At 42.8% G+C, this 26,455-nt stretch overlaps 1 protein-coding gene across 1 annotated transcript; it reads right to left on the bottom strand.

The window, feature by feature from the left end:
- Positions 1-4,400: 4,400 nt before the first annotated feature.
- Positions 4,401-25,604, bottom strand: cdhr2 (cadherin related family member 2; the record flags this gene model as incomplete). Its single annotated transcript, XM_084449115.1, has 27 exons — positions 4,401-4,547; positions 4,872-4,935; positions 5,066-5,149; positions 6,303-6,416; positions 6,747-6,868; positions 7,441-7,576; positions 8,069-8,137; positions 9,140-9,228; positions 9,376-9,472; positions 9,799-9,947; positions 10,054-10,103; positions 14,015-14,605; positions 14,744-14,813; positions 15,020-15,271; positions 15,593-15,842; positions 16,109-16,170; positions 16,359-16,523; positions 16,614-16,769; positions 17,254-17,463; positions 18,432-18,550; positions 18,657-18,732; positions 19,124-19,261; positions 19,457-19,579; positions 19,673-19,762; positions 21,744-21,833; positions 22,153-22,292; positions 25,583-25,604. The coding sequence occupies 27 exons, from the start codon at positions 25,602-25,604 to the stop codon at positions 4,401-4,403; spliced, it is 3,675 nt and encodes a 1,224-aa protein (XP_084305241.1).
- Between the last annotated feature and the right edge of the window lie 851 nt (positions 25,605-26,455).

Below are 26,455 nucleotides of genomic sequence, written 5' to 3'. Positions count from 1 at the left end.
CGGGGACAGCAGGCTTCAGTTCCCCGGGAGCCAGAAAGCAGCACATGCAGACCCAGGTCAGTCTGGAGGTGGTGCAGTGTCATTCCGTGGCCACCAGCCCCATGACCCCGCCTCAGGGCGCCGACGCCGCCTTCTTCTTCCCGTGCCCGTCCTCCGGGAGGCTGGGAGGCGTCGGCGCCGAGACCAAGGATGCCGAGATGCAGGCGTGCCGGCAGGTGGAGTTCCGCTCGGTCGCCACGGCGCCCATGACCCCCCGGACCCCCACCTCCCTCGGAACCTTCCCAGAAATCAGCGGGGGGGAGCTAGGGCGGACGGGGGAGGGAAAATTAGAGGAAGAGAGAATGAAAGAAAAAACAGCAGAGGAGCGGGAGAAGAACATGACGGCAGAGGAGGAAACAGGGCGGACATTAGAGGGGAAACAGGAGGGTGAAGCAGAGGGAGGATCTGAGCAGAAATCGGCAAAGACAACAGCGGAGCGAACCGAAAAGAACGCAAAGGAAAGGTCTGATGAGAAAACGCAGGAGAAACGGGACGCGGAAGCGAAGAAGGTAGAAGGGAAAGAGGAGGAGACAGAGGAGAGCTCGGAGGGGAACGTGGGACAGAAAGCGGGGGACATGGCAGAGGGGAGGAAAGAGGAGGGGGAGTCGGAGGAGCGGGCAGAGGGGCAGGCGGACGAGGTGGTGCAGGAGGTGCGCTGGGACGACAAGGGCATGACGTGGGAGGTGTACGGCGCCGTGGTGGAGGTGGCGGTGCTGGGCTCGGCCATCCAGAAGCACCTGGAGAAGCAGGTCAAGAAGAAGCACAGGAAGCAGCCGTCTTCTGGCCTGCCTCCTCCTCCACCGCTCAGACCCACCGCCACCCCTCTCCCCTGCGTGGCCCCGCCCCCCGCCGCGGCCGCCGGCCCTGGACAGGGGGGCCCGGGGAAGGCCCGCGGAGGGAGGATGGGGGAGAGAGGCAGACGACGGCGCAACCCCTTCCGTTTGCTGCTGCAGAACATGCAGCAGCCCCACTGCTGCTCCAGAGCTCACGCCGCTGAGTGATGCCGAGGAGAGAGACCACGACGAGAGAGACCACGACGAGAGAGACCACAACGAGAGAGGCTTGGAGGAGAGAGGCCGAGGAGAGACTTAGGGGAGAGACTGAGGAGAGAGACTGAGGAGAGAGGCCGAGGAGAGAGACCATGAGGAGATAGAGCACGAGGAGAAACCACAGCCCTCCGCATGCTCTCTCTTCTTACAGTCACAAACAGCATCATCATCATCATCATCATCATCAGACAAACAGGTTACTGTGACCAGAGTGTTGGGGTTGGGACAGCTGTACACATTATCTCATGAGAAGGACTGATGTATAAGCTACTATAGCTGTAGCTGACAATAACAACACCTTACTAGGGTGTCACTATGAGTAAGGCTGATATGTCATTCTGGTAATGTACAAATGAGGAGGATTAAAGACTCATTTAGCACCATGAAAATGAGCCATATGAGTAATAATTCATTGAAATCTGGTAAGAACAATTCTGGGAATGATTATGAACTAACACAAACGTTGAGAGAGAAAGAGAGAGAGAGAAAGAGAGAGGGAAGGAGGGAGAGAGATATAGGGAAATGAGAGAGAGTGACAGTGAAATTGAGAGAGAGGGGGATGGAGAGAGAGAGAGAGAGAGAGAGTGTGTGTGTGTGTGTGTGTGTGTGTGTGTGTGTGTGTGTGTGTGTGTGTGTGTGTGTGTGTGTGTGCATGAGAGGGAGGGAGGGAGATACTAGGTAAAGAGAGAGGGAGAAAGAGGTAACTTCATCTGATTGTGATAAACCTGTTTTATTTTTTCTGACTTACTGTCAACTATTTAAATGTTTTGAATATTTGCAGCAGCAGTGTCCAGCTATAATTCCCCTGCTTACTGACGAGGTAAGCTACAAGGCTGTACTTGGTGTGGGCCAAAACATTAGGCACCATGAATATAGTAAACTACCGTTGGGGTGTGTAGTTAGAGGAAACACCTGGAGAGGGGATTGGTTGATGTGAGCGTGTAAAAATCTTTCTTTTTTTTACATATAATGAGGACTGACACCTTGAGGGAGTGACTCAGATCTAAGATGATCAAACCAAACACTGCTTATCTAGAGTCAGTTTTGTATCTTATCCCAGAATGTCCAGGCTCAGGATTTGCAGAGGGTTTGCTGATCCACAGTCTGTGCATGAGAGGAATCTCTTCCCTGGGTCCTTTTAGATAATATTGGTTACACTTTACCAGAACATGACATTAGTTACTACTAAGTACCTACACAGCAATACCTGTACAACATTGTAATTACATAGGTATATGGTAGCTATGCAATTACATGCTATTGCAGTTTAGAGGTATGGCTTATTGCATAAGGGGACCATGGGGTGTAGTTGATGTGACAAAAGGGAAGTTGTAATTAATAAATACTAATTAATATCAACTTTAGGTAAAGTAATACCAATATTATATTGTATAATTTTTGTTCAATGTGTGGCTATATTGTGTGTCATATGCATCATGACTATCATATTGTGCTACTGATTATACCTTTTAAAAGTGTGCTTGATTGCAATCGTACAATCACAGTGCCGCAGGCAGTACTGTTACTCGTCAGTATGGCTTCCACCCTCACCTGCACATGTTGGGTTTGATCTTGGGTTCTCTGACTTCTGACAACACACATGACAACCTTACAGTACATAAACACTGCTTTAGCCAGCTACACCGCTGAAAAGCTAGCGATTCGATAGCACCGGTGGGCGTTATTTATAATGAGGAGCGAGTTTAACCAATTCACCTCGGTTACAACAGAAGATTTTCTAAGTAATAACTACCGAAACAAGGGTATTCTTTAATTCCTGTTGATATCCATTATTTTGTGAGCACTTGTTGCTTATTGTGAAGTGAAGTGTGAGATAATGCTGTAGTTCCATGTGCGTGCAGCTTACTTGTATTTCAGCTGTGGGGCACCACAGATCCCTAACATTGGTATTTTGTGCGTATACTGTATGATCATGATTGATTTGAAAATGCACATGTGGAGAACATTTTGACTTTATTCAATGATTGGATGTGCCATACATTAATTTGAATAATATATTATTTTAATAACATATTATGTCTAGATAGTATCTGGGATAGAACAAAGTACAATATAATTATCAATTCAACATATGTGTTAAGAGTCAGGTCTCTAGGCCCAAATATCCAAATACCTGTCAAACTGCCAGTGACAGACACAGAAAGTGCTTTTTGGCCAACCTGCATTTTAAAATGAGCATTACTGTACATTTCAAATACTATTCTTGTTTTTCCAATTACTGATGAGCAACAACATAACTTATCATAAAAAGGGGTACATTTTATCAAAAGCCAACATTTGACATGGTTGTATTCACCACAAGACATGATTCCAGACACTAGTGATTTCTTTCAGAATGCAAAATGTAGTAAAAAGGCAATTATTATAAAATAAAATAAAAAGCTGATGATGCAAAGCAGAATGTAATCGAAATATTGATCACATATTTAGAAAACAATAAAGTGATTCCCATGTGCAACAACAAATGCTGCTTTGTTTATTTTTTGCTTGAAGCTTTTCATTAGATTTTTGCTACTTCCTTCTGTAATAAAGTACACAGTGAGTCATCCCCCACCCATGATGCATGTTGTCAGCATGTACAGTGAATGTGTAAGTAAGCTCCAGTTTCAATTTATCTATAGAGCCGGCATATAGGCCCATCATATTTTTTGTTTGGTTTAAAATGTACGCATTTTCATATTTTGTACATTCAATTGTTTACCTTGAAATTAAAATGCCAGTCTTGTGGTCATTTTGTCAATCGTTCAGTTGGTCTATGACTCCTTCTGCTGTCCGTCTAGTGTTACCGCCGCAATAGGGATCTGTTCAATGTATTCTCTCAGAACAAGCACCACAAGAGCTACTAAACACCTCAAGCTCTGAACTCTGTGGATTTAGAAAGCTGACACCCTCCTGAGTAGAATTAGACAATACTTTCACTGAGACACCAAGCATAGTTTTTTATGTACAAAGTGAAATGTACTTGACAATGAGGAAAAAATGGTGGGGGACAAAATAGTGCTAGGACTCTCGGCACAAGGAAACAGGCCATACATTTAAGGGAGCGGGAAAGTCATTATTCAACAAACAGCTGATCAGATGGTCTGACTATGTCTTAGTGGTAAATGGTAATTGTAATACAAGCAGTAAACATTCATCAAATTTTTTTTTTGATTAAACCTCAATTCTTTAGAAAATCCAAGATTATTGAGATGAAAATGTTTGGCAAAACCATTGTTTCTTTTCAAAAGAGTTCCTTTCGACTGGTCCACTTCAGACCTACGGTCCCAATCTGTTCCCCTAGGATGAGGGTCACAGGTCGGTCGTGCTGAATACTGGGTTATTGAAGGTTAAACGTTGGCTGTCAGGGTCTTTCTTCTTGTCCCGCTGGGCCAGCGCTGCCCCTAAAGACTCAGTGTAGTCTCGCTCACCGTTCTCCTCATCCTCCTCCTGGATCATCTGAATGAATGAATGAATGAATAGATTTTTATTTGCATGTGAAGTTGTCCTAAACAACCCACCCAACTTCACACGAATAAAAATCCATTCATTCATTCATTCATTCATTCATTCATTCATTCATTCATTCATTCATTCATTCATTCATTCATTCATAAGGCTTACCTGATTATTAGACACATTTTTCTTCCTCACAAACGTATAAGCAACCACATAGACACACAGTCCAACACGACTAGACTATTCATACCCACAGTTGTGAAGGATTGTGTACTGTAGGTGTGCATAAATAGAGGATGAAGATGTGCTTGTCTTTGACCTTACCATCATAGGCATGTTATCTTTCTCTGACATGATCATGTCAACGTTGTAGTCCAAAGAATTTAGGCTTTTGTGAGGGAAAAACAGAAACACATGCATTACACTCAAAATTCAATGTTCTAAGGTCTCAAAAATGCCTGTTGCACTGTGTGTGTGTGCCTGCATGCATGCCTGCGTTTGTGTGTGTGGGTGTGTACCTGACTCTGTCAGTGTTGGAGCCATCCTCGTCGAAGCCCAGGTCCGTGGCCATGTCTATGTTCAGGTTAAGCACTGGGTTGGCTCTGCAGACAAAGACACAGTCAGCCCTGACCATTAGGGGGAACCAGGTGGTGTAATAATAATAATCATAATAATCATAATAATAACTAGAAATGGTGTGCAGAGAGCACAGACCTCCACCTGCATTTTGTGAATGTGCGCGAACATGAGCCGAAGAACAGTTATAATCCAGCTAGCGAGCATAACTAGCTAATTCAAAGCAGTTGAACTCTGCCATCATGCCATAATTAAATTATGTCAGTCCTAATACCCGCAAAATATCTAGGTAGCTAGCTAGCTGAATCAATTCTTCCCAGTATGCTATAGATTATTTTACCTAGCTAGAATCTAGCAGTGTATCCTAGCCATGGATGTAAATTAATAAAATATTGTGAATATGTAGCCATATGTGCCGGTCTGGTCCATCTGGCAGTGTTAACTAAAGTGAACAATATTTTGTGGATCCATCTGTTATTCAGATCCGTTCCAAAATGATTATTTTTGAAACTAATTTATACATTTATACGGTAGTAGATTTTTTGCGATCAAGCGGACTAACTAACAGACTGAAAGACTAACAGACTGAAAATATAACCTTTTCGTCCTGGGCAGAAGGTAATTAGAAGAAGAAGAAGAAGAAGAAGAAGAAGGAGGAGGAGAAGAAGAAGAAGAAGAAGAAGAAGAAGAAGAAGAAGGAGGAGGAGAAGGAGGAGACGGTGAACAGAAGATAAATAAATAAAATAACAACAATGACAATAATAATAATAATAATAATAATAATAACAATGACAGTAATAATAATAACAATACTAATACTAATACTACTACTAATAATAATAATACTAATAATACAAATAAATTGTGTTTATATGGTGCCCTTCCAGATGCTCAAGTGCTATATGCATCATCTCCATTATGGATTCAAGTCTTGCATGGCCATTGTCAGAATATCTGGGTGATCTATAACTAACAACTTAACCTCTATGATAGAAAAACATGTCTCTGGGTGTATATTCATGGCCATCCCAACACTGCTGAATCAGAGAGGAGCTGATCCCCCTGATCCCTGCTGTGGTGATGTGATTGAGCAAGAGGGTGGTACACTTAGGAGCATGGAGCCTAAACATACACCAGTCAGAAGAGGTATAGATGCTGTGTACTGTAGATGCCCCTCACCCCTCCATGGTGTACTTGTTGGTTCCCGGCACCACAGGGCCAGACTTCTGGTTCTCAGCGGTCACCATGGCAGCTGACTTCATGGCCTTGGCAGCTTTCAGCTTGGTCTGGTAGCTAGAACAGATCCGTCCACAAGGTTAGTGAAACAGGAGCATGCTGATCAAAGAGACTGACTGCTGTCTGGACTATGAATCAAATATGAAATGCCTATATCAATTCAAGACAGTCAGTTGGTCAGGCAATCAGTCAAGCAGTCTGGTAATTAATATCTGTCTGTCTGTCTGTCTGTCTGTCTGTCTGTCTGTCTGTCTGTCTGTCTGTCTGTCTGTCTGTCTGTCTGTCCATCCATCTGCCTGTCTCTCTGACCATCTGTCTGTCCATCTGTGTTTCTCTAGCGGTCTAATCTGCCGATCCTCCCACCACATTATCAGAGTGGGTACCCACGTTCTCCGGGTGCACACCAGGGAGGTTGTCATGGCAGCCAAGATGATGATGAGAGCTGCCACCAGACCCAGTAGCATAAAAATGTGCGGGTTTATCTTGGTATCCTCCAGCACACCTGTCCCCTGGGGGGCAGACAGGAAGGACACAAGGCTCAGACAGGAAACAGAAGCACACACACACTCGTTGACTTCCAAAGGGGTTCATCTTAGGATTTCCCTGTGGGAGAGTCCTGTTCAAAACCCTGAACCCTTTTGGGGATGTCGATGATTCTCCCACAGGGCAGACATTTCATGGTTCCACAGCACCTTTCTAAAAACCTCCAAAAGAACCCCGTTCTAGAACCCCAAAAAGGGATTGTTTTTGGTTCTAGGTTCAGTTGTACCTTTAATTCTAAGTCTTTAGTGTTCGGTTCTGGTTGAGATATAAAGCCATTATCCACCAAAAACATAGTTTTATAATGATCAACTAGATGAAATGGTCCTCTTTGTTAATTATTATGCATGGCTGTCAGACCCATTTGTAATTCTGCTCTAATACACTATAGAACCAATGGGCTGTTTGCAAATATGCAAACCCCGCCCACTTGTCACTACAAGCAGACCCAAGCAAAATCACTAAAATGAATGAAAGTATTTCAAATAGGATTTGTACCCAGGTGGTGGCTGTGCGTGAGAAGGCTGGACTGTGAACTTACAATGTTTTTGAGGCCCAGCTGACTCAGTATGACGGCATGCTCTGAGACAGACAGCATAGCCTCCACCTCATTGGAGTTGATGGCCGTACCATTGAGGTACACAAAATACGCCTCCACGATGGTGTCAGAAGAATCCCTGAGAGGAAGACAGCACCAGCCATCAAATCAGAGAGAGAGAGAGAGAGAGGTAGAGAGAGAGAGAGAGAGAGAGAGAGGGAGAGGGAGGCAGAGAGAGAGAGAGAGAGAGAGAGAGAGAGAGAGAGAGCTCCAAAACGTATATATACAACACACACACACACATTGCTTTTGCCTATATCACTCTATGTGGTTCCAAATAGTCTCACTCTCAATAACATACATGTAGATGGTGCTGTGTGCGTTGTCCCTGGACTCATGTGGAGATGCTATCACCACCTGGTGGACAATTCTAATCACATCAGCCAAACAAGACCAAACTATTCCTTGCTAGAGATATCCTCCCCAAGATCCAGCAAACCAAGAAATCCATATAATACTGGCGAAATGCAAGTATTTGAACATTTCGAAAAAGAATTGTGAATATTTTGTGCAGTGCAATTTCCCTGGATTCTAAATCAATCTTTTTACATAAGGTTTAAAATGTTCTCACCTTGTTTCCGAACCCTCCTTCCTGATTTTCACCACTTCAACCGTTGCTTTGGTGGCAGATATAAGAGCCCTGAAAGGCAAAATGTAAAAATATCAACCAGAATGTATCATGGCCATGGATACGTCATTAGGTCTTTACAACAGAGGTTTATTAAACAGAAAGACAAACAATAAAACGCTCTCAGGGTTAGACACATGAGGGCAGGGAAGAGACACAATAGGAGGAGAAACCGAACAGGAAACACACAGTCCCTTTATGCCCCAAACAGGGCTGCTCCCCCTGACTGTACCACCAATTAGGACCCCTGTCCTTGCCAGGTCACTACACTATTCAAATAGATTGATACAATTTCTAAAACTTAATCACCTGGGCTAGTTCAGCTCACTCTACACATGTCCCGATGTTGGTGTCTTACAATTGCATGGTATTATGTACAAAGCCATACAAATGCACTGCAAACTAGAAATTATGCCCGGAGAGCACAGACCTCCACCCATGAATGCATTTTGTGGCTGTGTGCGCATGCACGTGTGTGCGAGCAGGACATGTTTGGTATTGCTGCAATCATTAGGGTGAGAGCTTGTCTCTGTGACCTTCCCACATTGAGATATGGCCGTTTCAACCCCCCCCCCCCCCACCCCCATTGACATTTTTGGCTCCTGAGACAAAGTCGGCGGAGTTCCCCCGCTTATTTTTACCCTGGAGAAATAAACGGTCCTCAGCCTAAGTCCAAAAAATGACTAGTGGTGAATGGGCGGCCGTGTTTGGGCGGCTCTGTGGCGCCCCCCTCGGGTCACACACCGCAATCTCTAGTGCACCCACACAGGGAGCTGGCTTTGTTCTAAGTTTTGTTTTCATTCATGGACCCACCCCGTAATTCGGATCCATTCCTAAATTTAATGGGTTCTAAGTATGCTACACCCTTCCACAGAGTTTCGTGAAAATCGGTCCAGTAGTTTTTGCGTAATCCTGCTAAAAGACAAACAAACAAACAAACGCATGAACACACGCACGCACACACACCACCTACGGCAGGAGGTAATCAAAAGTTGAGCAAATCCTCACTCTTACAGTGTGATGTCGTTGATCTTGTTTCTGACTTCTTCAATCGAAAATGAAAATCGAAGTTCAATCTTAAAGGATTCGTCAACTGTGAAAATCTGAAAAATCAAGCACAACAGAGTTAGGGAGAGAGAGTGAAGGGGGGGGGGGCAATGAGAAGAAAGAGAGGAAGATGCTGAGAGGAGAATCCAGTCCTACAGACTGGCAGGAGAGGGTCTCAGGGTGCAGTAGGTGGATGAGCTCACCTCCAGGACGGTGGTCGCGTGCCGATCTCCAGCATCAGTGGCTTTAACTGTCACCAGGTACTTCCCCCTCAACTCAATATTAAGCTTCTTCAGGGAACTGCAAAGTTCAAAATGGCATCATTCATTGAGAGTGTCACTTTAACTATCTTTCCTGTAACTCTAATGTCACTTTGGGATTAACAATGTTTAAAAAATAAGAACATTACTATATAATATTGTACATGTTGGTCTAACAGGTGTCACTGTGTGGCTCATCAGTGTTACTTGACCCTTGCTGGGTTTGATCTTGTGTCATTCAAACACATAAGACCACCTCCCAAAAATACCATTTACCCAGCTTCGCCACCGAAAAGCTAGCAATTTGATGACACGGGTGGCGGTGGAGGAATCTATTCAACTCTGTTACATTGGTGAGACACTTACTGAATTCTTCCAATGGACTTGTCCCCATCCTGTATGCAGATGGCTTCAAATATGTTTCCCTCACTCTCGTTGTGATTGTTGTTGCCATAGAAGAAGACATCCGTTACCTCGCATTTCAGTTTGTTTTCCACTGTATCACGGTCTTTAACCTGGGTGGAAGAAGAACAAACCGACCTGAATTCACATCAGATCAATAGACAACCATGTAATAAATGAATGTCGTTGCCTTTCTCAAACAAGACATACTGTACTCACATTGATGCTTGCGATCAGTGTGCCTTCGCTAGCAGTCTCGGACACTACAACTAAAGACAAAAGCTTTGGTTAGCACAGGATGTAAATACACCATATCTGAGTGTTTAATGCATAAAATAAAGACAGAATCAAATTAAAACTAAAAATGGTGCTCGGGGAGCACAGACCTCCTCCCATGAATGCATTTCGTGGCTCTGGGCGCGTGCACGTGCGTGTGAGCAGGACATGTTTGGTATTGCTGCATTTGTTAGGTCGAGAGCTTTATGCCAGTCCAAACTGTGTGTCTGTGATCTTCCCACGTTGAAATATGGCCGTTTCAATTCCCCCTATTGACATTGAATGGGGGGAATTTTTCGCTACTGAGCTGAAGTCCAATAAATGAATGGAGGTGAATGGCTGGTCATGTTTGGGTGGCTAGAGGACCTGCCCCGTGATTTGGATCTACTCCAGAATTTAATGGGTTTTAAGTTGGCCCATGCTACACCCCTCCGCCGAGGTTCATGAAAATCGCTCTGGTAGTTTTTGGCCAGCTGTGTTTGGGCGGCTCTTGGGGTGGATTAAGTCAACGGTTAAAAAAGGATCCAGTGTTATAAATTCACTTACCAAACACTGATGTTGGTGCTATAAACTCAGGGTCATTGTCATTGATGTCATCAATATGTATCACCAGGAGGCCTGAAATACACAAATAAATAAATAAATAAATAAATAAATAAATAAATAAATAAATAAATAAATAAATAAATAAATAAATAAATAAATAAATAAATAAATAAATAAATAAATAAATAAATAAATAAATAAATAAATAAATAAATAAATAAATAAATAAATAAATAAAATCATACTCAAAATACATTTCCTAAATAGTGTGGATAAATAGGCTTCATACAAAAACAAAATGATATTAAAGATTTCAGCTGAGAGCAATATATTTCGTTTTGGGGGCCTAAGGTTAGGGTTAGTAAGTGGGTTAAGCATGTTTATATGTTCATTGGGCTATTAGAAATATACTCTATTTGTATAAAAGATAATATCCTTCATTTTGAATTATATTTGTAGTTAATGTTATAGTTTTGCTGGGTAAATTAAAAAAGATTTCCATGCTAGTGACCATAAATGTGTGTTTTTTGATGTCCGTTTTAACCTTGATGTGTTGTCCCATAGTCAGATGACCCCTAGGCCCTCAGATGACCCCTAGTCAGATGACCCCTAGGCGTATCTTCAACCAGAACACAGCAGCTCACTTTTCATCTTTATTCAACCCTGCAGTTTTCTTTAACCAAAATGAGCTTGAAACCTTTGTGCTGTTATTCCATGACCAGTGTTCTACCTTATTGGACATAGTGGCTCCTCTTAAAATTAGAAAGGCTCCCTCTGCTAAATCCGCCCCTTGCTTAACGAGTCTAACCGCAGCTTTAGGAGGGAATGTAGGAAGACTGAGCGCTTATGGACCTCAACTAAACTTGATGTCCATAGGCTACACCTGAAAGAGCTCATGTTCAGCCTGAACTCTATGATTAGGGATGCTAGGGCCTCCTACTTCGCCAACATGATCTCTTCCAATAAGGGAAATTCTAGGGTTCTCTTCGACACCATAGAAAGTATTGTCTCTCCTGTCCCCCCTTGTGTCCCCGGCTTCTCCATTTCTGATTGTAACAACTTTCTACATTGCTTTGTGGATAAGATCAGTGTTGTGAGAGCAAACATCTCTTCCTCACCCAAGTCACTCAGCTCCTCTCCCGCTGGTCCCCCCTGCCCCCCTACCCCCCTACCCTGGATTCCTTCTCCCTAATCACCCTGGAAGATATCTTAAAAACCTTGCAGAGCATCAAGCCCTCCTCCAATCCCCGGGATGCCCTTCCCCTACGATTAATCCTGGAAGCATTTGACTCAGCAGGCCCCACTATCCTATCTATGACCAACCTCTCTCTATCATCTGGTTCTTTTCCCAGTATTTTTAAACATGCCATAATTCGGCCACTGCTGAAGAAAGCAAATCTTGACCCCTCCCTCCCCTCCAACTACAGACCCATATCCAAGCTACCCCTACTTTCCAAACTCCTGGAGAAAGTCATAGTACAGCAGCTGTCCATGGTTTTGACTACTCACAATCTACATTATGTAGTCCAATCTGGTTTTCGTAAATTCCATTCTACAGAAACGGCTCTTGTGAAGGTCACTAATGACATAGGTATGGCTGCAGATGAGGGTAGACACTCGGTCTTGGTGCTGTTGGACCTCAGTGCAGCTTTTGACACAGTTGATCATAACATCTTGTTAGACAGGCTCAACCAATCAATTGGTATCTCTGGGTCCACTCTAGAATGGTTTGCATCTTATCTGACTGGTAGAACCTTCTCTGTTTCTGTTGGTCAGTTTACCTCAGATGCTGCGCCTCTGTCCTGTGGGGTTCCACAGGGTTCTGTCCTGGGGCCCATCCTGTTCTCATTGTACATGCTGCCCCTTGGCCAGATTATTAGTAGCTTTAAGTGTATCTCCTACCATTTTTATGCTGATGACATTCAGTTGTACTGTTCTTTTAATCCCAGCGAATGTAACAATTTTAATATCCTCAATGAGTGCATAAATGCTATTAAGAGCTGGATGGCAGCCAACTTCCTGCAACTAAATACAGACAAGACTGAAGCCCTGATCATTGCCCCTGACCACATTAGCCCTAGCATTAAGCAGTGCCTTGGGCCACTAGCCGTGCATGTCAAACCCCAAGTTAGAAATTTAGGTGTTTTCTTTGATGAGTCTTTGTCTTTTAATAATCATGTCAACCAGCTAACCCGTTCTTGTTTTTATCATCTTAGAAACATTGCTAAACTCAGGTGTGTTGTTTCTAAGTCAGAAATGGAAATGATCATTCATGCTTTTATCTCATCCCGCCTTGATTATTGTAACTCCCTATTCACCTGTTTTAACAAATCTGTCTTGAGCCGTTTACAAGTTATTCAGAATGCAGCTGCCCGTGTATTAACTTGCTCGAATAGGAGATCACACATCACCCCAATTTTATTCTCCCTTCATTGGCTACCTATTCAGTTCCGAGTTCATTTAAAAATTCTGGTCCTCACTTTTAAAGCCCTCCATGGTCAATCCCCCATCTACATCTCTGACCTCCTCCACCCCTACACCCCTAGTCGTGCGCTTAGATCCGCACAGCTTCAGCTGCTGGTCATCCCTCGTACCCATTTAAAGACCAAGGGTGATCGCTCTTTCCAGTCTGTAGCCCCTACCCTCTGGAATGCTCTTCCCCCGCCTTTACGTGCACTTGACTCCCTTTATGCTTTTAAAAAACAGCTCAAGACATTTTTATTCAGACAGGCTTTTACTTGACCCTCTTTTCTCTGATTTGACCCTTTCTATGTTGGTGTTTTACTGTTTTTTTTGCACTGTACCTTTATTGTATTTTACTGTGTGTTGCTATGTTAGACAGGCTTTTACTTGACCCTCTTTTATTTGTGTTTTTACCTTTTATATTTTGGCGTGTTGTTCTACTATTCTCTTGCACTGTCACTTTTACTGTATTTTACTGTGTGTTGCTATGTGTGTGAAGCACTTTGTGATCCCTATCTGTGAAAGGTGCTATACAAATAAACTTATTATTAATATTATTATTAAATTCTACATAAATACTGTGTATATTTGTGATCCACAGCGCTAATATCATCGAATAACGATCACACCATCAAAATACTATTTAAAGTAATTTCAATTACTTATTTGTGCGTGATTGTGCATTCAACTCCCCCCCCCCCACCACACCTGATGCTCCAGGCAGACTCAAGCAAACGATAAAGTAATTGAAAGGGATTCAAATAGTATTTTGGCACAGGTTTGATACTGATATGGTCATCGATATATTGTGAATCCTTAGACTAAACACCCCTGGGTATTACACTGTACCTAACACAGACCTCCTAAACTGGGGCAGCCAGACAGTTGGACTGACCTGTATTTATGCTGTTGTTCGCTCCCTGCTCTGTGTAGATGTCCACCACCTGCGCCTCCATCTCCACCTCTGTACAGTTCTCATAGTCAATCAGAAACTCCTTATTGAGCGTGATATTCCCACTGGGGTCCAGAATGAACCACTCCTTCTCACACGGGCCCAGAGACCCTTGGCATAGGCAGGTGGTGGAGACCAGCTCATAGACCAGGGAGTGGTTACTGTCCGCGTCTGTGGCCTCGAACTTCCCCACCAGTCCATGGAAGAAGGTGTTCTCCGGGACATTCAGGGGGGCCGCAGGCTTGAACTCGGGCCTCTCGTCGTTCACATCCTCCACGATTACCTTCACCATCACGATGGCAGTCCTCTGGCCCAGGTCTGCCGCCTCCACCTGCAGTGAGAAGGACGTGGGGGGGTCCTCGTAGTCCAGCGCGATATCCGGGTCCACCTGGATGTTACCCCTGTAGAGCCCATCCTCCATCTGCTGTGTCCGGATGATGAACCTGCCCATGCCGCCATCAGTGCTGAAGGAGATGCGGTGGTGGTCCTGTGTCTGGTCCAGGTCCTCAGCAAAGACAGATCCAACAAATGCACCTATTGAAGGAAGTTGAATAAGACAGCTTCAGGCCACCAACATCTGGCCTTCTTCCTGTGTATATTGCTAGCACATGAGAGGATGGGTAAAATAACAAAATACATCTGTTTGGTTTCAAAATAGTTAAAAGCCTGTACCTTTCTTTCCTTCGGGTACAACAAATTGGTAAGAGGCTTCTTTAAACATTGGTGAGTTGTCATTGATATCCTGGGGAGCCGAAGTAAAGAAGGGAAGCTCTTGAAGTTACATGATCGCAACGGCATGCTAATTTCATTAGCCAAATGAGATAAGGAAAATAACGCTTCCTCTTCATGACCACCCGATCACTTTCTTGAAAATACATCATTTCACAGAGAAATAGAAGGTTCTTGTTTTATTGTCCCAGTATGCATTCTCTCTGTGCATAGACTCACCTCCACATTAATGATCACTTTGACCCAGGTGGAGAGAGCTGGAGTACCCATGTCTGTAGCTGTCACATTCAGTTCAATCTCCCCATTCAATGAGGAATTAATAGCCTCACGGTCCAGTGGTCCTTTGTTCTCCAGAAAACCAGTGTTGGGGTGAATGGTTTTGATGGTAAAGTTGGCACTGTACACACTATCATTCACAATGGCAAAATGGACCTGGCTGTTTGGTAATTCTGGGTCATCTGCGTCAGTAGCCTGACAGGTGGGAAAGAAAAGGACTGATCAGCAACAACCCCAAAGACTTGAGCACCTTGAATCCTCACCACCTTAAACACCAGATCATAGCGATCCCTTTTTTATTCTTAAATTAACTGTATGTCAAGAGGTGTCATCAAACAATCTAGCTAGCTAGAATAATTCCACTAATACAAAGTTCTACCAGTAGCTAAAAAGGCTTCTTAAAGAGTTTCTCAGAGAGTTCCTCTTTGAAGACACAAGAATCCTTTAGTAACTATTTCTATTTTGAAAGGTGTACTATTGATATTGTGGCATGGTTCTGACAGGATAGATGCCCACCTGTATTGTGAGCCTCAGCTGTCCGCCATCTCCCTCCCTGACATACTCTACATAGGAGTCTCTGTTGATAACTGGTGGCTGGTCATTGATGTCAGCCAGTGTGATCACCAGCACAGTGGTGCCAATGTTGTTCGCTGTGTCTCTGGCTTGCAAGGTCATAGTGTGAACAGAGTTGAGTTCACGATCAATCAGACTGCTGTTTTCCACAAAGACACTGCCTGTTGTCGGCTCCACACCAAAATATCTTAGTCTGAAAATAAAAATAAAAACCTTCAGGTAACAAATTTTCTCCCCATTCTAACGCAAGCACAAGGAGCTTCAGTAGAGTATTGAACGCCACTCTACACACACTCCTATATAACTGGAACATTCACATGAAACACATTAGGCCAATTGAAAGGCAGAAGAAAACAGGAAAGTGCAAATAATGGCAGTGCATTCTTCATAGTGTACAATGGGACTAATGCACACTGCTCACATCTATAGTAAATATGGTGTTTTGTAATGCCTACATACATCCTTTCTGGAAGAAGTTTATAACGGATGTTGTCAATATCCATAGTGTCCGGATCCTCTGCCTGGGGAAATTAAAATAGGAATTTAGTACTACAGTCAATAGTAATAGTAATTTGGTTAGTCAAAATCGTGGGTATTACAAAATGCCACTGGATTCGACCAGTAGCAATGTTCAAACAACTGCATGCAAACATTATGCAAATGAGCATCATGTTGACAGTGACAAAGTCCAGTTGTGGCATGGACTCACAGTTATGTTTTCTATGATGGTTCCATCGAGGCTGTGTTCGTCCAACGTCAGGCTGTACGTATCCTTTGGGAACGAGGGGCTGTTGTCGTTGGTGTCTTTGATTTGGATGGTGACTGTTGCCGTGGAGCAGCAGTCAGCACTGTTGCCTGGGTCTCGGGCAATCACCTGTGGAGAGATGAAACTCATAATAGGACTCATCTATCTACAGACACAATCGACCCCCCTGCTGAAAGTCATTTCTTTGCACATCCCTACCTGGAGAACAATAGAGGATTTATTCTCATAATCAACATCCTGGGGGTTTCGGACCATGATCTGTACTTGAGCCTCAGAAAAGCCAGACTCTGGTGCCACGGAGAATGCTTCCTTGTCAGCTCCAGCCAGGGTTAGCTTGAAACTTCCATTGATCCCCTAAAACCCAAAACCCAACTGTCATTTCACTCTTTGCAACTTCACTAGTAGCAGAATGTATTGTCTGCTAATATAAAACAAAATGTTTATATTTGTCTGTACATGACAAGGTAAATACATTTTGTTTAAATAACCTCAAAAGTCCCAATTTACTTCTGTTAATTCCCTTTAATTCCCATAAATTCCCTTTAATTCCCATGTAGTTTCCAACTTTGAATGTTCCCAGAATTTTGCAGCCCTAGTTGTTTGTTAAGGCGGGTTCACATAAAACAGCCTTGCTTAGTTTTAGAATGTCTGTCTCGTTGTGAGCCTTTCCCGAAGATTTGGCAACCTTGAAAACTATTTTAGTTTTCAAGGTTTTCCAAGGTGCAGTCACGAAACAATGACATTTGGTTGGAAAACTGCTTAAAAACTGGGCGTGAACCTGGTAAATGTGATGAAAAATAGAAAGAGGAAGCCTTCTTTGCTAGTCTCAGAGTCTGACCTGATCCAGATCTTTGACGGTGATACTGCAGGGCACCGCGCCCAAGGAGTGTTCAAAGATCTCGCCAGTGAAGAGGCTGGTCTCCACACATGAATCCTCAGCACAGCTGTAGAACCTGGGTTTGTTGTCGTTGATGTCGCTGATGGCGATTGACACCTCAGTAGAAGTGTTGGCATGGAAACCTAGGATGCTTGGGTTGTCTTCAGTTGCCTGGGATACAACCGTTTCAAACGTGAGATCAAGATGTAATTTGGATACATAAATGTACACAAAACAAACACAAAATTAAAAACTAGACATAAATGTGCATTATTATTATTATTACTATTATTATTATTGTTGTTGTTATCATTATTATTAACAATGAACAATTATTATAACAATTATAATAATAATAATAATAATAATAATAATGCTAATACTACTACTACTACTACTACTACTACTACAACTACTACTACTACTACTACTACTACTACTACTAATAATAATAATAATAATAATAACAACAACAACTAAGGGTGCACTGTGATTCGAGTTAAAAGTGACTGGAGGTGAATGGGTAGCTGTATGTGGCACCCACCTCAGGTCACAGCCAGCTGAGGGCAGTGCGGTGCACTCCGGGCTCTCCCCCCACACACCAGAGTCCAAACTCTATGTCTCTAGCGCCCTCACACAGGGAGGCGGCTTCGTTCTAGTTTTTGCGTAATCATATTCTAAAAAATGAATGGAGATGAATGGCCAGTCCAGCTGTGTTTGGGTGGCCTGTGAACCCGACCTGTGATTTGGATCCGCAAAATTTAAGTTGGCCCATGCTACATCCCTCCACTGAGTTTCATGAAAATCATTCAATCAATCATAGTTTTTGCATAATTCTGGTTCAAATAATGAATGGCCAGCCATGTTTGGGTGGCTCATGGACCATGCTATACCCTTCCACCGTGTTCCGTGAGAATCGGTCCAGTAGTTTTTGCGTAATCTTGCTAACAGACAAACGCACCCATGCACAAACGCCCCCACGCATGCACGCACAACACCGAAAACATTACCTCTCGCCATGCACTTTCGCTGGGGCAGAGGTAATTAAAATAGTAATATTGCGTATTATAGACTACACCCAAATTTGATGCTGAATATGTCATATTTTTAATAAAGCATGATAGAAATAAAGTGTGTACCTTCACAACAAGGATAACTTGGTAATTGATTTCACGCAAAACCTCGCGGTCGATGTCGCCTTGGACCGTTACTGTTCCATCACTGGGCGAGATTGCAAACAAACCATCTGCATTGGAACCTGTCAACATACAGAGCAGCTCTCAGTCTGACCAGCCAAAAGCGTTTAAATCATTTTGTGAACACTGTTCAAATGGCCAGCAGTGTGAAAAGCTAGTTTATCTCACTTTCAATGCTGTAGCTGATGCGGTCGTTGATCCCTGCGTCCCGGTCTATAGCGCTCACTGTAAGCACAGGCTGACCCTGCAACAGAGCAGATCCAGATCTCAGTCCGATGCCATTAGAGAGCAGCCTACTACAACACACTACCTCCTCACCCCAGACATTGCATCAGGAGTTTCTAAGAGTCACATAACAGTTTGTGGTGCATTTTCTCAAGATTTTTCAACAAAACTATGTAAGTTAACAACAAAAGTATACTGAAGCAATAATTCACAAAAGAGTATGGTATATCATGAATATACAATGGGTGTGCCACGGTCATACTGTCAGCATGAGGTGCAGCTGCATATTACAAAGAGGTGAGACGGCATCTTCTTTTGAAATGTAGCTCTATCCCCTTCTTCCACAGGTTACTCTACTGTTCCACAAAAGCCCCATCCTGGGGCAGGTAGTGCTGAGGGTGATGACGTACCGCTGGAGAGTGTTCCTCCACCACTGCTGTGTAAGGAAGGCTCAGGAACTGTGGATCCAGATTAGGAACATCAATCACGGTGATGAAGGCAAAGGCGATGCTGGACTGGGGCTCGTTACCAAGCAGGTGCCCACTATCCTGATAGGAGAGATACAATCACTGAGACTAAATAAAACAACACCACCACCACCACCCAAAACAACAACAACAACAACAATACTGTTGACAAACACTTGGGCTTCCGTCAGCTATAGGCTTCTCTGGAATCTCAACAGAATGTTCAACAGTGACATTTCAAAAGATACAAAAGTGTACCTCGAATCCAGTACTTACTGAGGCATTTATTCTTAACTGGTAGAAGGTGCTCAGACCGTTATAGTTCAGTTTTCCAATCAGTGTGACATTGCCGTTTCTGTGACCAATAGAAAATAAAGTGGTCCCCCCAATCGGGCTGACCTATGAAACACACATGGGTTTCCATGATGAAACATACATATCACACAGGCTCTTCATATTTTAGTTGATGATCAACGATTAATGGTCACTTACTTCTTCAATTGTGTACGTCACGACTGCATTAAGGCCTAAGTCAATGTCAGTGGAACTTACAGTGAACAGAACCGTATCTATGGCCGTGTCCTGCAAAAAAAAAAAGACATTAGATAGAGATATTTGAGAAGGTAGTTTATCTCCTGATGTCTTCTCCAAATCCTGACCTCCAATTGATAATACCCATTTTCTTTTTAATCTCAGATGCTAATTTCAGATGAACAGCACAATGGGTCACAGTTACAGTATATCTTTCCCACACAAAGCTAATGAGTGAAACATTGAGCACTCCCCTAGTAACAGACTGTAGCCAGGCATCACATGGTTAAATATGTGACACTTTTATACCTCTACTGTCAGAGAAATGATTGTACATTCTTAGCCTGGGTCTCTTTTGAAAAAGAGCCCCTGTGAATGCATAAATAGAAGACTACGTATAAGAATGAAACACCTACAGTATATGAAACTCAAACTAAAATACACAAGTAACCAGGCCAGGTCAAGCCTGGCTTATGTGTGTGGCTGGCTTGTTTCTGTTCAGGACTGGTAGGACGGAAGTTAGTCATGTCACTGAAATAGCTGTGAATTGAAATGACATGAAATGATGTCTGATAAATTAAGATAGGTCTTGTCGCCTGGACACATCAGTTCCAATGCTTCCAATGCTAATCCTGCACAATAAGAGCAAGATAGCCAGTTAGCTCATGAGCTCACAACAACTAGCAGCAGCTTCCATAACATTAATGGTAGCGGTCAGTGGCTAAAGCAGTTACACTGATGATTCATGTAACGTTAGCTATTTTGCTGCAATTTGTTCAACTTCTGTTTCTGGACAAATGTAAGGGATAAACCCAGATAACACAAGGCTAGCGGACCTACAGCGGGTCCCCGATGGACGAGTTGGCGGACCTCCGGCGGAATATAACACAAGGCTAGCGGACCTACTGCGGGTCCCCGATGGATGCTCCACCACCATTCCACCGGTAGTTAATTGTCTATATCCTAGGCCCATTGGCCGTGGGGTCCGTGGCGTGGTGGTGAGACTCCGCCCCCTAGCGTCAGAGCAGTTCGGGTCTAGTGCAGTTACTTCCGGGCAATCTCCTTGCACCCACTGGCGAAGACCATGGGTCTCTAGCCCACTCAGGGGCTGAGTTGTGGGATCCGTGGTGTGGATAGTGGCATGATGGCGAGACTCCGCCCCCCTCGGGTCAGAGCTGGTCGTGGACAGTGTACCTCTCTCCGGGCCACCCACCTGCCCCCACCAGTGAAGACCCTGTGTCTCTAGCCCACTCGAGGGCTGAGTTGTGGGGTGAGTGGCGTGGTTGCGAGACTCCACCCCCTCGCGTGATATTGGGTCGGGGGCAGTGGAGCCCTCTCCGGGCTACCCACCTGCCCCCACCAGTAAAGACCCTGTTTCTCTAGCCCTCTCAGGGGCTGATTTGTGGGGTCCGTGGCGTGGACAGTGCCGTGGTGGCAAGACTCCGCCCCCTCGCGTCATATTGGGTCGGGGGCTGTGGACCCCTCTATAAACCCTTTATACACATTATTAGACCTTTCAATTCTCTTCACTTACATAAACAGACAGTGAGTGTGTGGTCTCTGAAATAATAAAGAAATATAATGTATAACTAACAGAAATACTTACACAAATAAACTCAATAGCCTAACTCAAATACTCATTGAATTGCTGAAACTGAACAAGGAACACAGTCTATCTAAGCCTGTTGCTGCCCTCCTGTGGCCGAAAATGGTAAATGCTCTTGTGGTAGCAACATAGAACTGCAGGTCTGGTACCACTGCCTCTTGTGGTAGCAACATAGAACTGCAGGTCAACAACAGGGCAGAGGAAGCCAGGGAGGGAACCAGGGAGTGACAACTACTGGACATTTGCTATTCTAGGTGCGCTGGCTTACAGCCACGCACAAAAACAGAATAGACAACAGCAACAGACTGCACAATATGCAACTGGTATTGTAAACACAGTCCATATGCCATTATCCAGTATCATAACAGAAGAAAACAGGAAAACTCTAAGATTTTTCAGTAAACCCAAGCTGATTAATTTGCTTACCTCACTGACTTTTGTATTGTACGGCGCACCCTTGAAAATGGGTTTGTTATCATTGGCATCGTCTAAGATGATAGTAATGTCTTTAGTTTCCTAAAAGAGACAAGGTGATATAGGCACATCAAATACATGTTTTGTGATGGGTTTATTTTCTATAAAAGCTTTTTTTGGTCACTTACCACATATAAAAGATCTTTGACCACTACAGTAATAATAAATGTCATCATGGCCTGGTGTAAAGACAAAACAATATTAGTATTGCAAAACTAGTCAAATGTAAATGTTCCGAAGAAAATGTATGGGCTTGCTGAAAGCAGTCAAAATAATTAGGTCAGATAGCTTGAATGGCACTAAATGGTCCTAAATAGTATTAAGAATGAAAATGAATATGGAGCAGTTAGAGGGGACGCACCTCTCTGTCTAAGGGACTCCGTATGGTTACCGCCCCTGTGTCTGGGTTGACGTTGAAGTAGAATGCATTTGGCCCTATAATACTGAACTCCAAAACATCTGCATCCGCATCTGTTGCTATTATTTGAAATGCAAAAGAATCTGATGGGAGAAAGTGAGGGAACTCATTATATGGCAGTTACAAATGTTTTTTGAACTATTGTAGACCAACAGGTGTTGAAGCTGTGTGCTGGAAAAACCATGTTAGTGCACTGGTATAGTTAAGGTTCTGGTGGACATTTGAATTTCCTGTCTTTGAACTAACCCTTCAAAGTACTGCGCAAAAGTCTTAGTCCACCACCAAAGAAAATAATGTTTAACGTTTATAAGTGTTTACTTGCTTGTAAAACACTATATAAAATAATAAACACAAATAAACATTAGTACAAAAAACGTAATACAAGTATCTTAAGAATAAAAAGCAACAGTAACTGTCCATGGTGTAGTTTGGCAGCCAGAAGAGAATCTGAGGCACTCTGTGAATCTTGTTTTTAAAAGAAGTTGGTATCTTGTGTGGCCTCCCTTAGAACACAACATTTGCTTTGGTGTCATTTTAGTAGTCCTGTGGTAAATGCTTCCCAAGCTTCTTGCAGGATTACAGATTTTATTATTATTATTAATAATAATAATAATCATAATCATAATTAAAGCTGCTACGCAGCGATGAGGCGGGGCCAGGCAATTTCCGACAAGTTTAGGAGCAATAAGCGAGAGAATAGAAAGACAACAAGAAAGTTGACATTCCAATGTTCATTTTGTACATTCGTATCGTATCGTAAAACATTTGTAAAACATTTTGATGCATTGTAAGCTCGATTTTGATAATTCAACAATCTGGTCAATGAGTTTGTGAATTACAGTCTGAAGATCCAGTGTAGCAAGTTTGGTGTTAATTGATTGAAAAATGTGGGATGAGATATGTTTATTAATTTTCACAGGGTTTGTTTGCTTTTCTTCATAATTGAACATTAACTTCAGCAGGTGTGTACTCCGTCAGTACGATTACTAATCGATTTAGTCATTGTAATCCTCAGCAGGGGTTGGGTAGGGTTGCCAACAGCGATGTCTCCGATTCATGGAGCTTGCGTTGGATTGTGGGTAATGTAGTTTTCTCTGTATGAAGTGTTGGTTTCAGAGGACAGAATTAAACATATTTTTAAAAATTCAATTTTTGAGATAAAATTCTGAAAATAATCCCACTACATCGTGGATATGTGGCCAATGTTGTCACTTTTTATGAGGATGATCAGACATTGATTTGGCAAGAATTAATAGGAACTGTATACAGAACTGTTAACAGTAAAACCTTTTGATGTGCTTTTCATATTTCAAAGATCTGTGAGGATCGTTTGGTAAGGACAGTCCGAAGATACAGGATATCAATTTTTGTGTCAATTGATCAAAAAATGTGGGAGGATATAGGTTTGATAGGTTTTACAGTTTATGAAAAAATCAGAGTGATGGACTTCAAAATTCCTGCAAGGTCAGAGCGTATGAAAGTTTTGTCTTTTGTCACTTGGGAGTACATTGACATGGTGGTTTTACAGTGATAGCACCTATGGCTGATTTGTTATGATTTTTTTTAAAGTTTTAAACTTTAGACTGTTGCTGTAGCGCCACCTTCAGCTTTATTGACCTACAATGCAGGTTGAGGACTTTGGGTATAGTACTGGAGCTATGTGCAAAGTTTGGTGATTTTTTGTCCACCGGACGTCAGACTTCAGTGGAAGATGGAGAATAATAATAATAATATAGGCAAATACAATAGGGTTCCGGCAGCTATGCTGCCTGGCCCCTAATAATAATAATGATGATAATAATAGTGATAATAATAATAATAATGTTTATTTGTATTGACTGTAATGTTATATAGTGTTTTTATGAGCACATAAACACTTACTGTCCAGATAAATAGCTTTAAACTATTTTTCTTAGGTCCTAAGACTTTTGCACAGTACTGTGTGTGTGGGTGTGGGTGTGGGTGTGGGTGTGTGTGTGTGTGTGTGTGTGTGTGTGTGTGTGTGTGTGTGTGTGTGTGGTAACACATACCTGTTCTAAGGTCCTCTCTTAAGTTAACAACGGCCATGTTTATTTCAGGCTGTGTATTGGCTTGAGCTGTAAAATAATAATAATAATAATAAAAAGTAGAGAAAAGTTAGAAATTGGTGATCATTAATCATTGTGTAAAACTGTGCCTTTACAGTCAAAACCTCCCCAAATAGTACAATTTGATTTACTTGCACAACAAATTAACAGAGAAAACATAAGCGATTCCCCACTTAAATACCCTAGATATTACATACTGGGTGTCATAATAATGAAAGGAATATCGTGCATAATACCATAGTTTGATCACCCATCATTAAACTTATAAAGATTAATTTGACATTATGTTAGTGTGTCAGAGGTGTGGTTTGGGACTGGGTGGCCCATACTTACTGCCAGTGATGAGTGTCAAGAGCCATAACAGTAGAAGGGATCCCTCCATCCTCCTAAGGTCTATCACTGTACACACAAAAACATGTACATTTTACGTGGTTTCCCAACAGTCTAGAAAATAGGGAGACAGTATAAGCCCTTCACAGCTATCCATATACAGTACCAAGAGCAAAAACTGAATTCCATTATGGATGTTGGTAACCATTGCATAAAACACAAATAATCAAATTACCAAAACTAAATGTATTTATTTTAATTTAATTTGATTGTTTTTCACTACTGTTTAGCTGTATACCAATAGGTAAGGTCAGATTCACGTTATCTGAGAGTCGGGATGACAGTTATGAGGCATGGTATATTGTCTCTGCCAATGTTTAACTGGGTTTTCTATACACTTTATTTTTATTTTTGTATTTAGCCTTTATTTCTACAGGTAAAACACATCGAGTCCCAATTACTCATTTTCAAGTGTGACCTGTTCTACAGGCTTTTACATGCAATAAATCCAGGCCAATATTCCCACACGTCACTGAGAACAATGAACAATACTCATTCAGAAGGTTATATACAGTATGAGGAAGTACAGTCTAGATTATTATAAGTATGTAGACACGTCTGATGATGTTCCTTCAGAAATAACTTACTTAAAACTCACTACTAAATTCTGACAGATAAAAGTCAAAATAGTATAGAGATAAACATGTTGCCTTTCTCATGACATCAGAAAGGAACAATCAAATCTACACAAGCTAAATATATTCACAGCATTTATTTAGCTATAGTAGGGTTATACACTTCTCATGAACTACTTCAGCTGTTGAAAAATCATCTTTAAAACCATGACACAATCCAATTCCCATGGACAACTCAGAATGTCCCTTCTACTTTTCTCAAGAGCCAAATAGAAATATATAACTTAGGTAGGGTTGATAATGTACAAGGTAAAGACTTACTGGACCGCGTCCTCGGTTCCATACGGCCAAGCGCTTTTCCCAGGGGGATGTGAACGTGCAGCAGGCTGGATGAGACCTTTGCCTGCTGCTGCTGCTGCTGCTCTGGCAATTATGGCTCTTAGGTTGTAAATGTAAATGATTAACACACACACACTTGAGAAACACAGCGAACAACACAGTGCTCCCTTTAGCCCTCTGTGTGTGTACATCCGTGCCAAAGCTGATTGATTAGTGATGACTTGAGATCTCTGATCCTAAACTGGAGTTGATGCTGCTTAGTCCGGGAATGCGATGGGCCGCTCCAGCAAATTCACCCCACAAGTTATCATTTACCGTCAGAATAATACATCTTTGTAATACAATCTATCAACACACCTCAAAATGCCATCTGAGAAATCATAAAACTTTAACAAGTGTTCCCAACTCAAATAGCTTTCACCAAGTCCTTGTGGGCACAGCAAAGCCCCTTGATTTAAAATGTCTCTCTGTCTGTACAGAGAGGGGCCAGCCTCCTCACATCCCTGCCTCCACACTAGCCGCCTGTTTGCCATGGCAGGTCACTACTGCCCAGGTCTGAATGGGGGGTGGCACATACCAGCACGCCAGGAGCAGTCTATTGTCTGGAGAAGTGTTTCCGTTGCCATGGCCTGGTGTTTACGTCCAGTGCACGAACATGTTGGATCCAGTAACCTTCTATGGAATGTCTGTGGGATCTGTGGGCTGCTGTCTCTTTCAGACTGTAAAGATCTTCCCTCCACGCTAATGAGCTTACCACAGTAGCCCCCCCCCCCCCCCCCCCTCTACCCTTCACCTCCCCGTCGTAATTAACATGAGCCGCACAAAGGATTATCTTCTCCACTGTCCACTGCCAGA

Source organism: Borostomias antarcticus, assembly GCF_949987555.1.
Source record: "Borostomias antarcticus genome assembly, chromosome: 14".
In the NCBI taxonomy this organism is placed as follows: domain Eukaryota; kingdom Metazoa; phylum Chordata; class Actinopteri; order Stomiiformes; family Stomiidae; genus Borostomias; species Borostomias antarcticus.
This window is presented reverse-complemented; position numbering and strand designations above follow the sequence as displayed.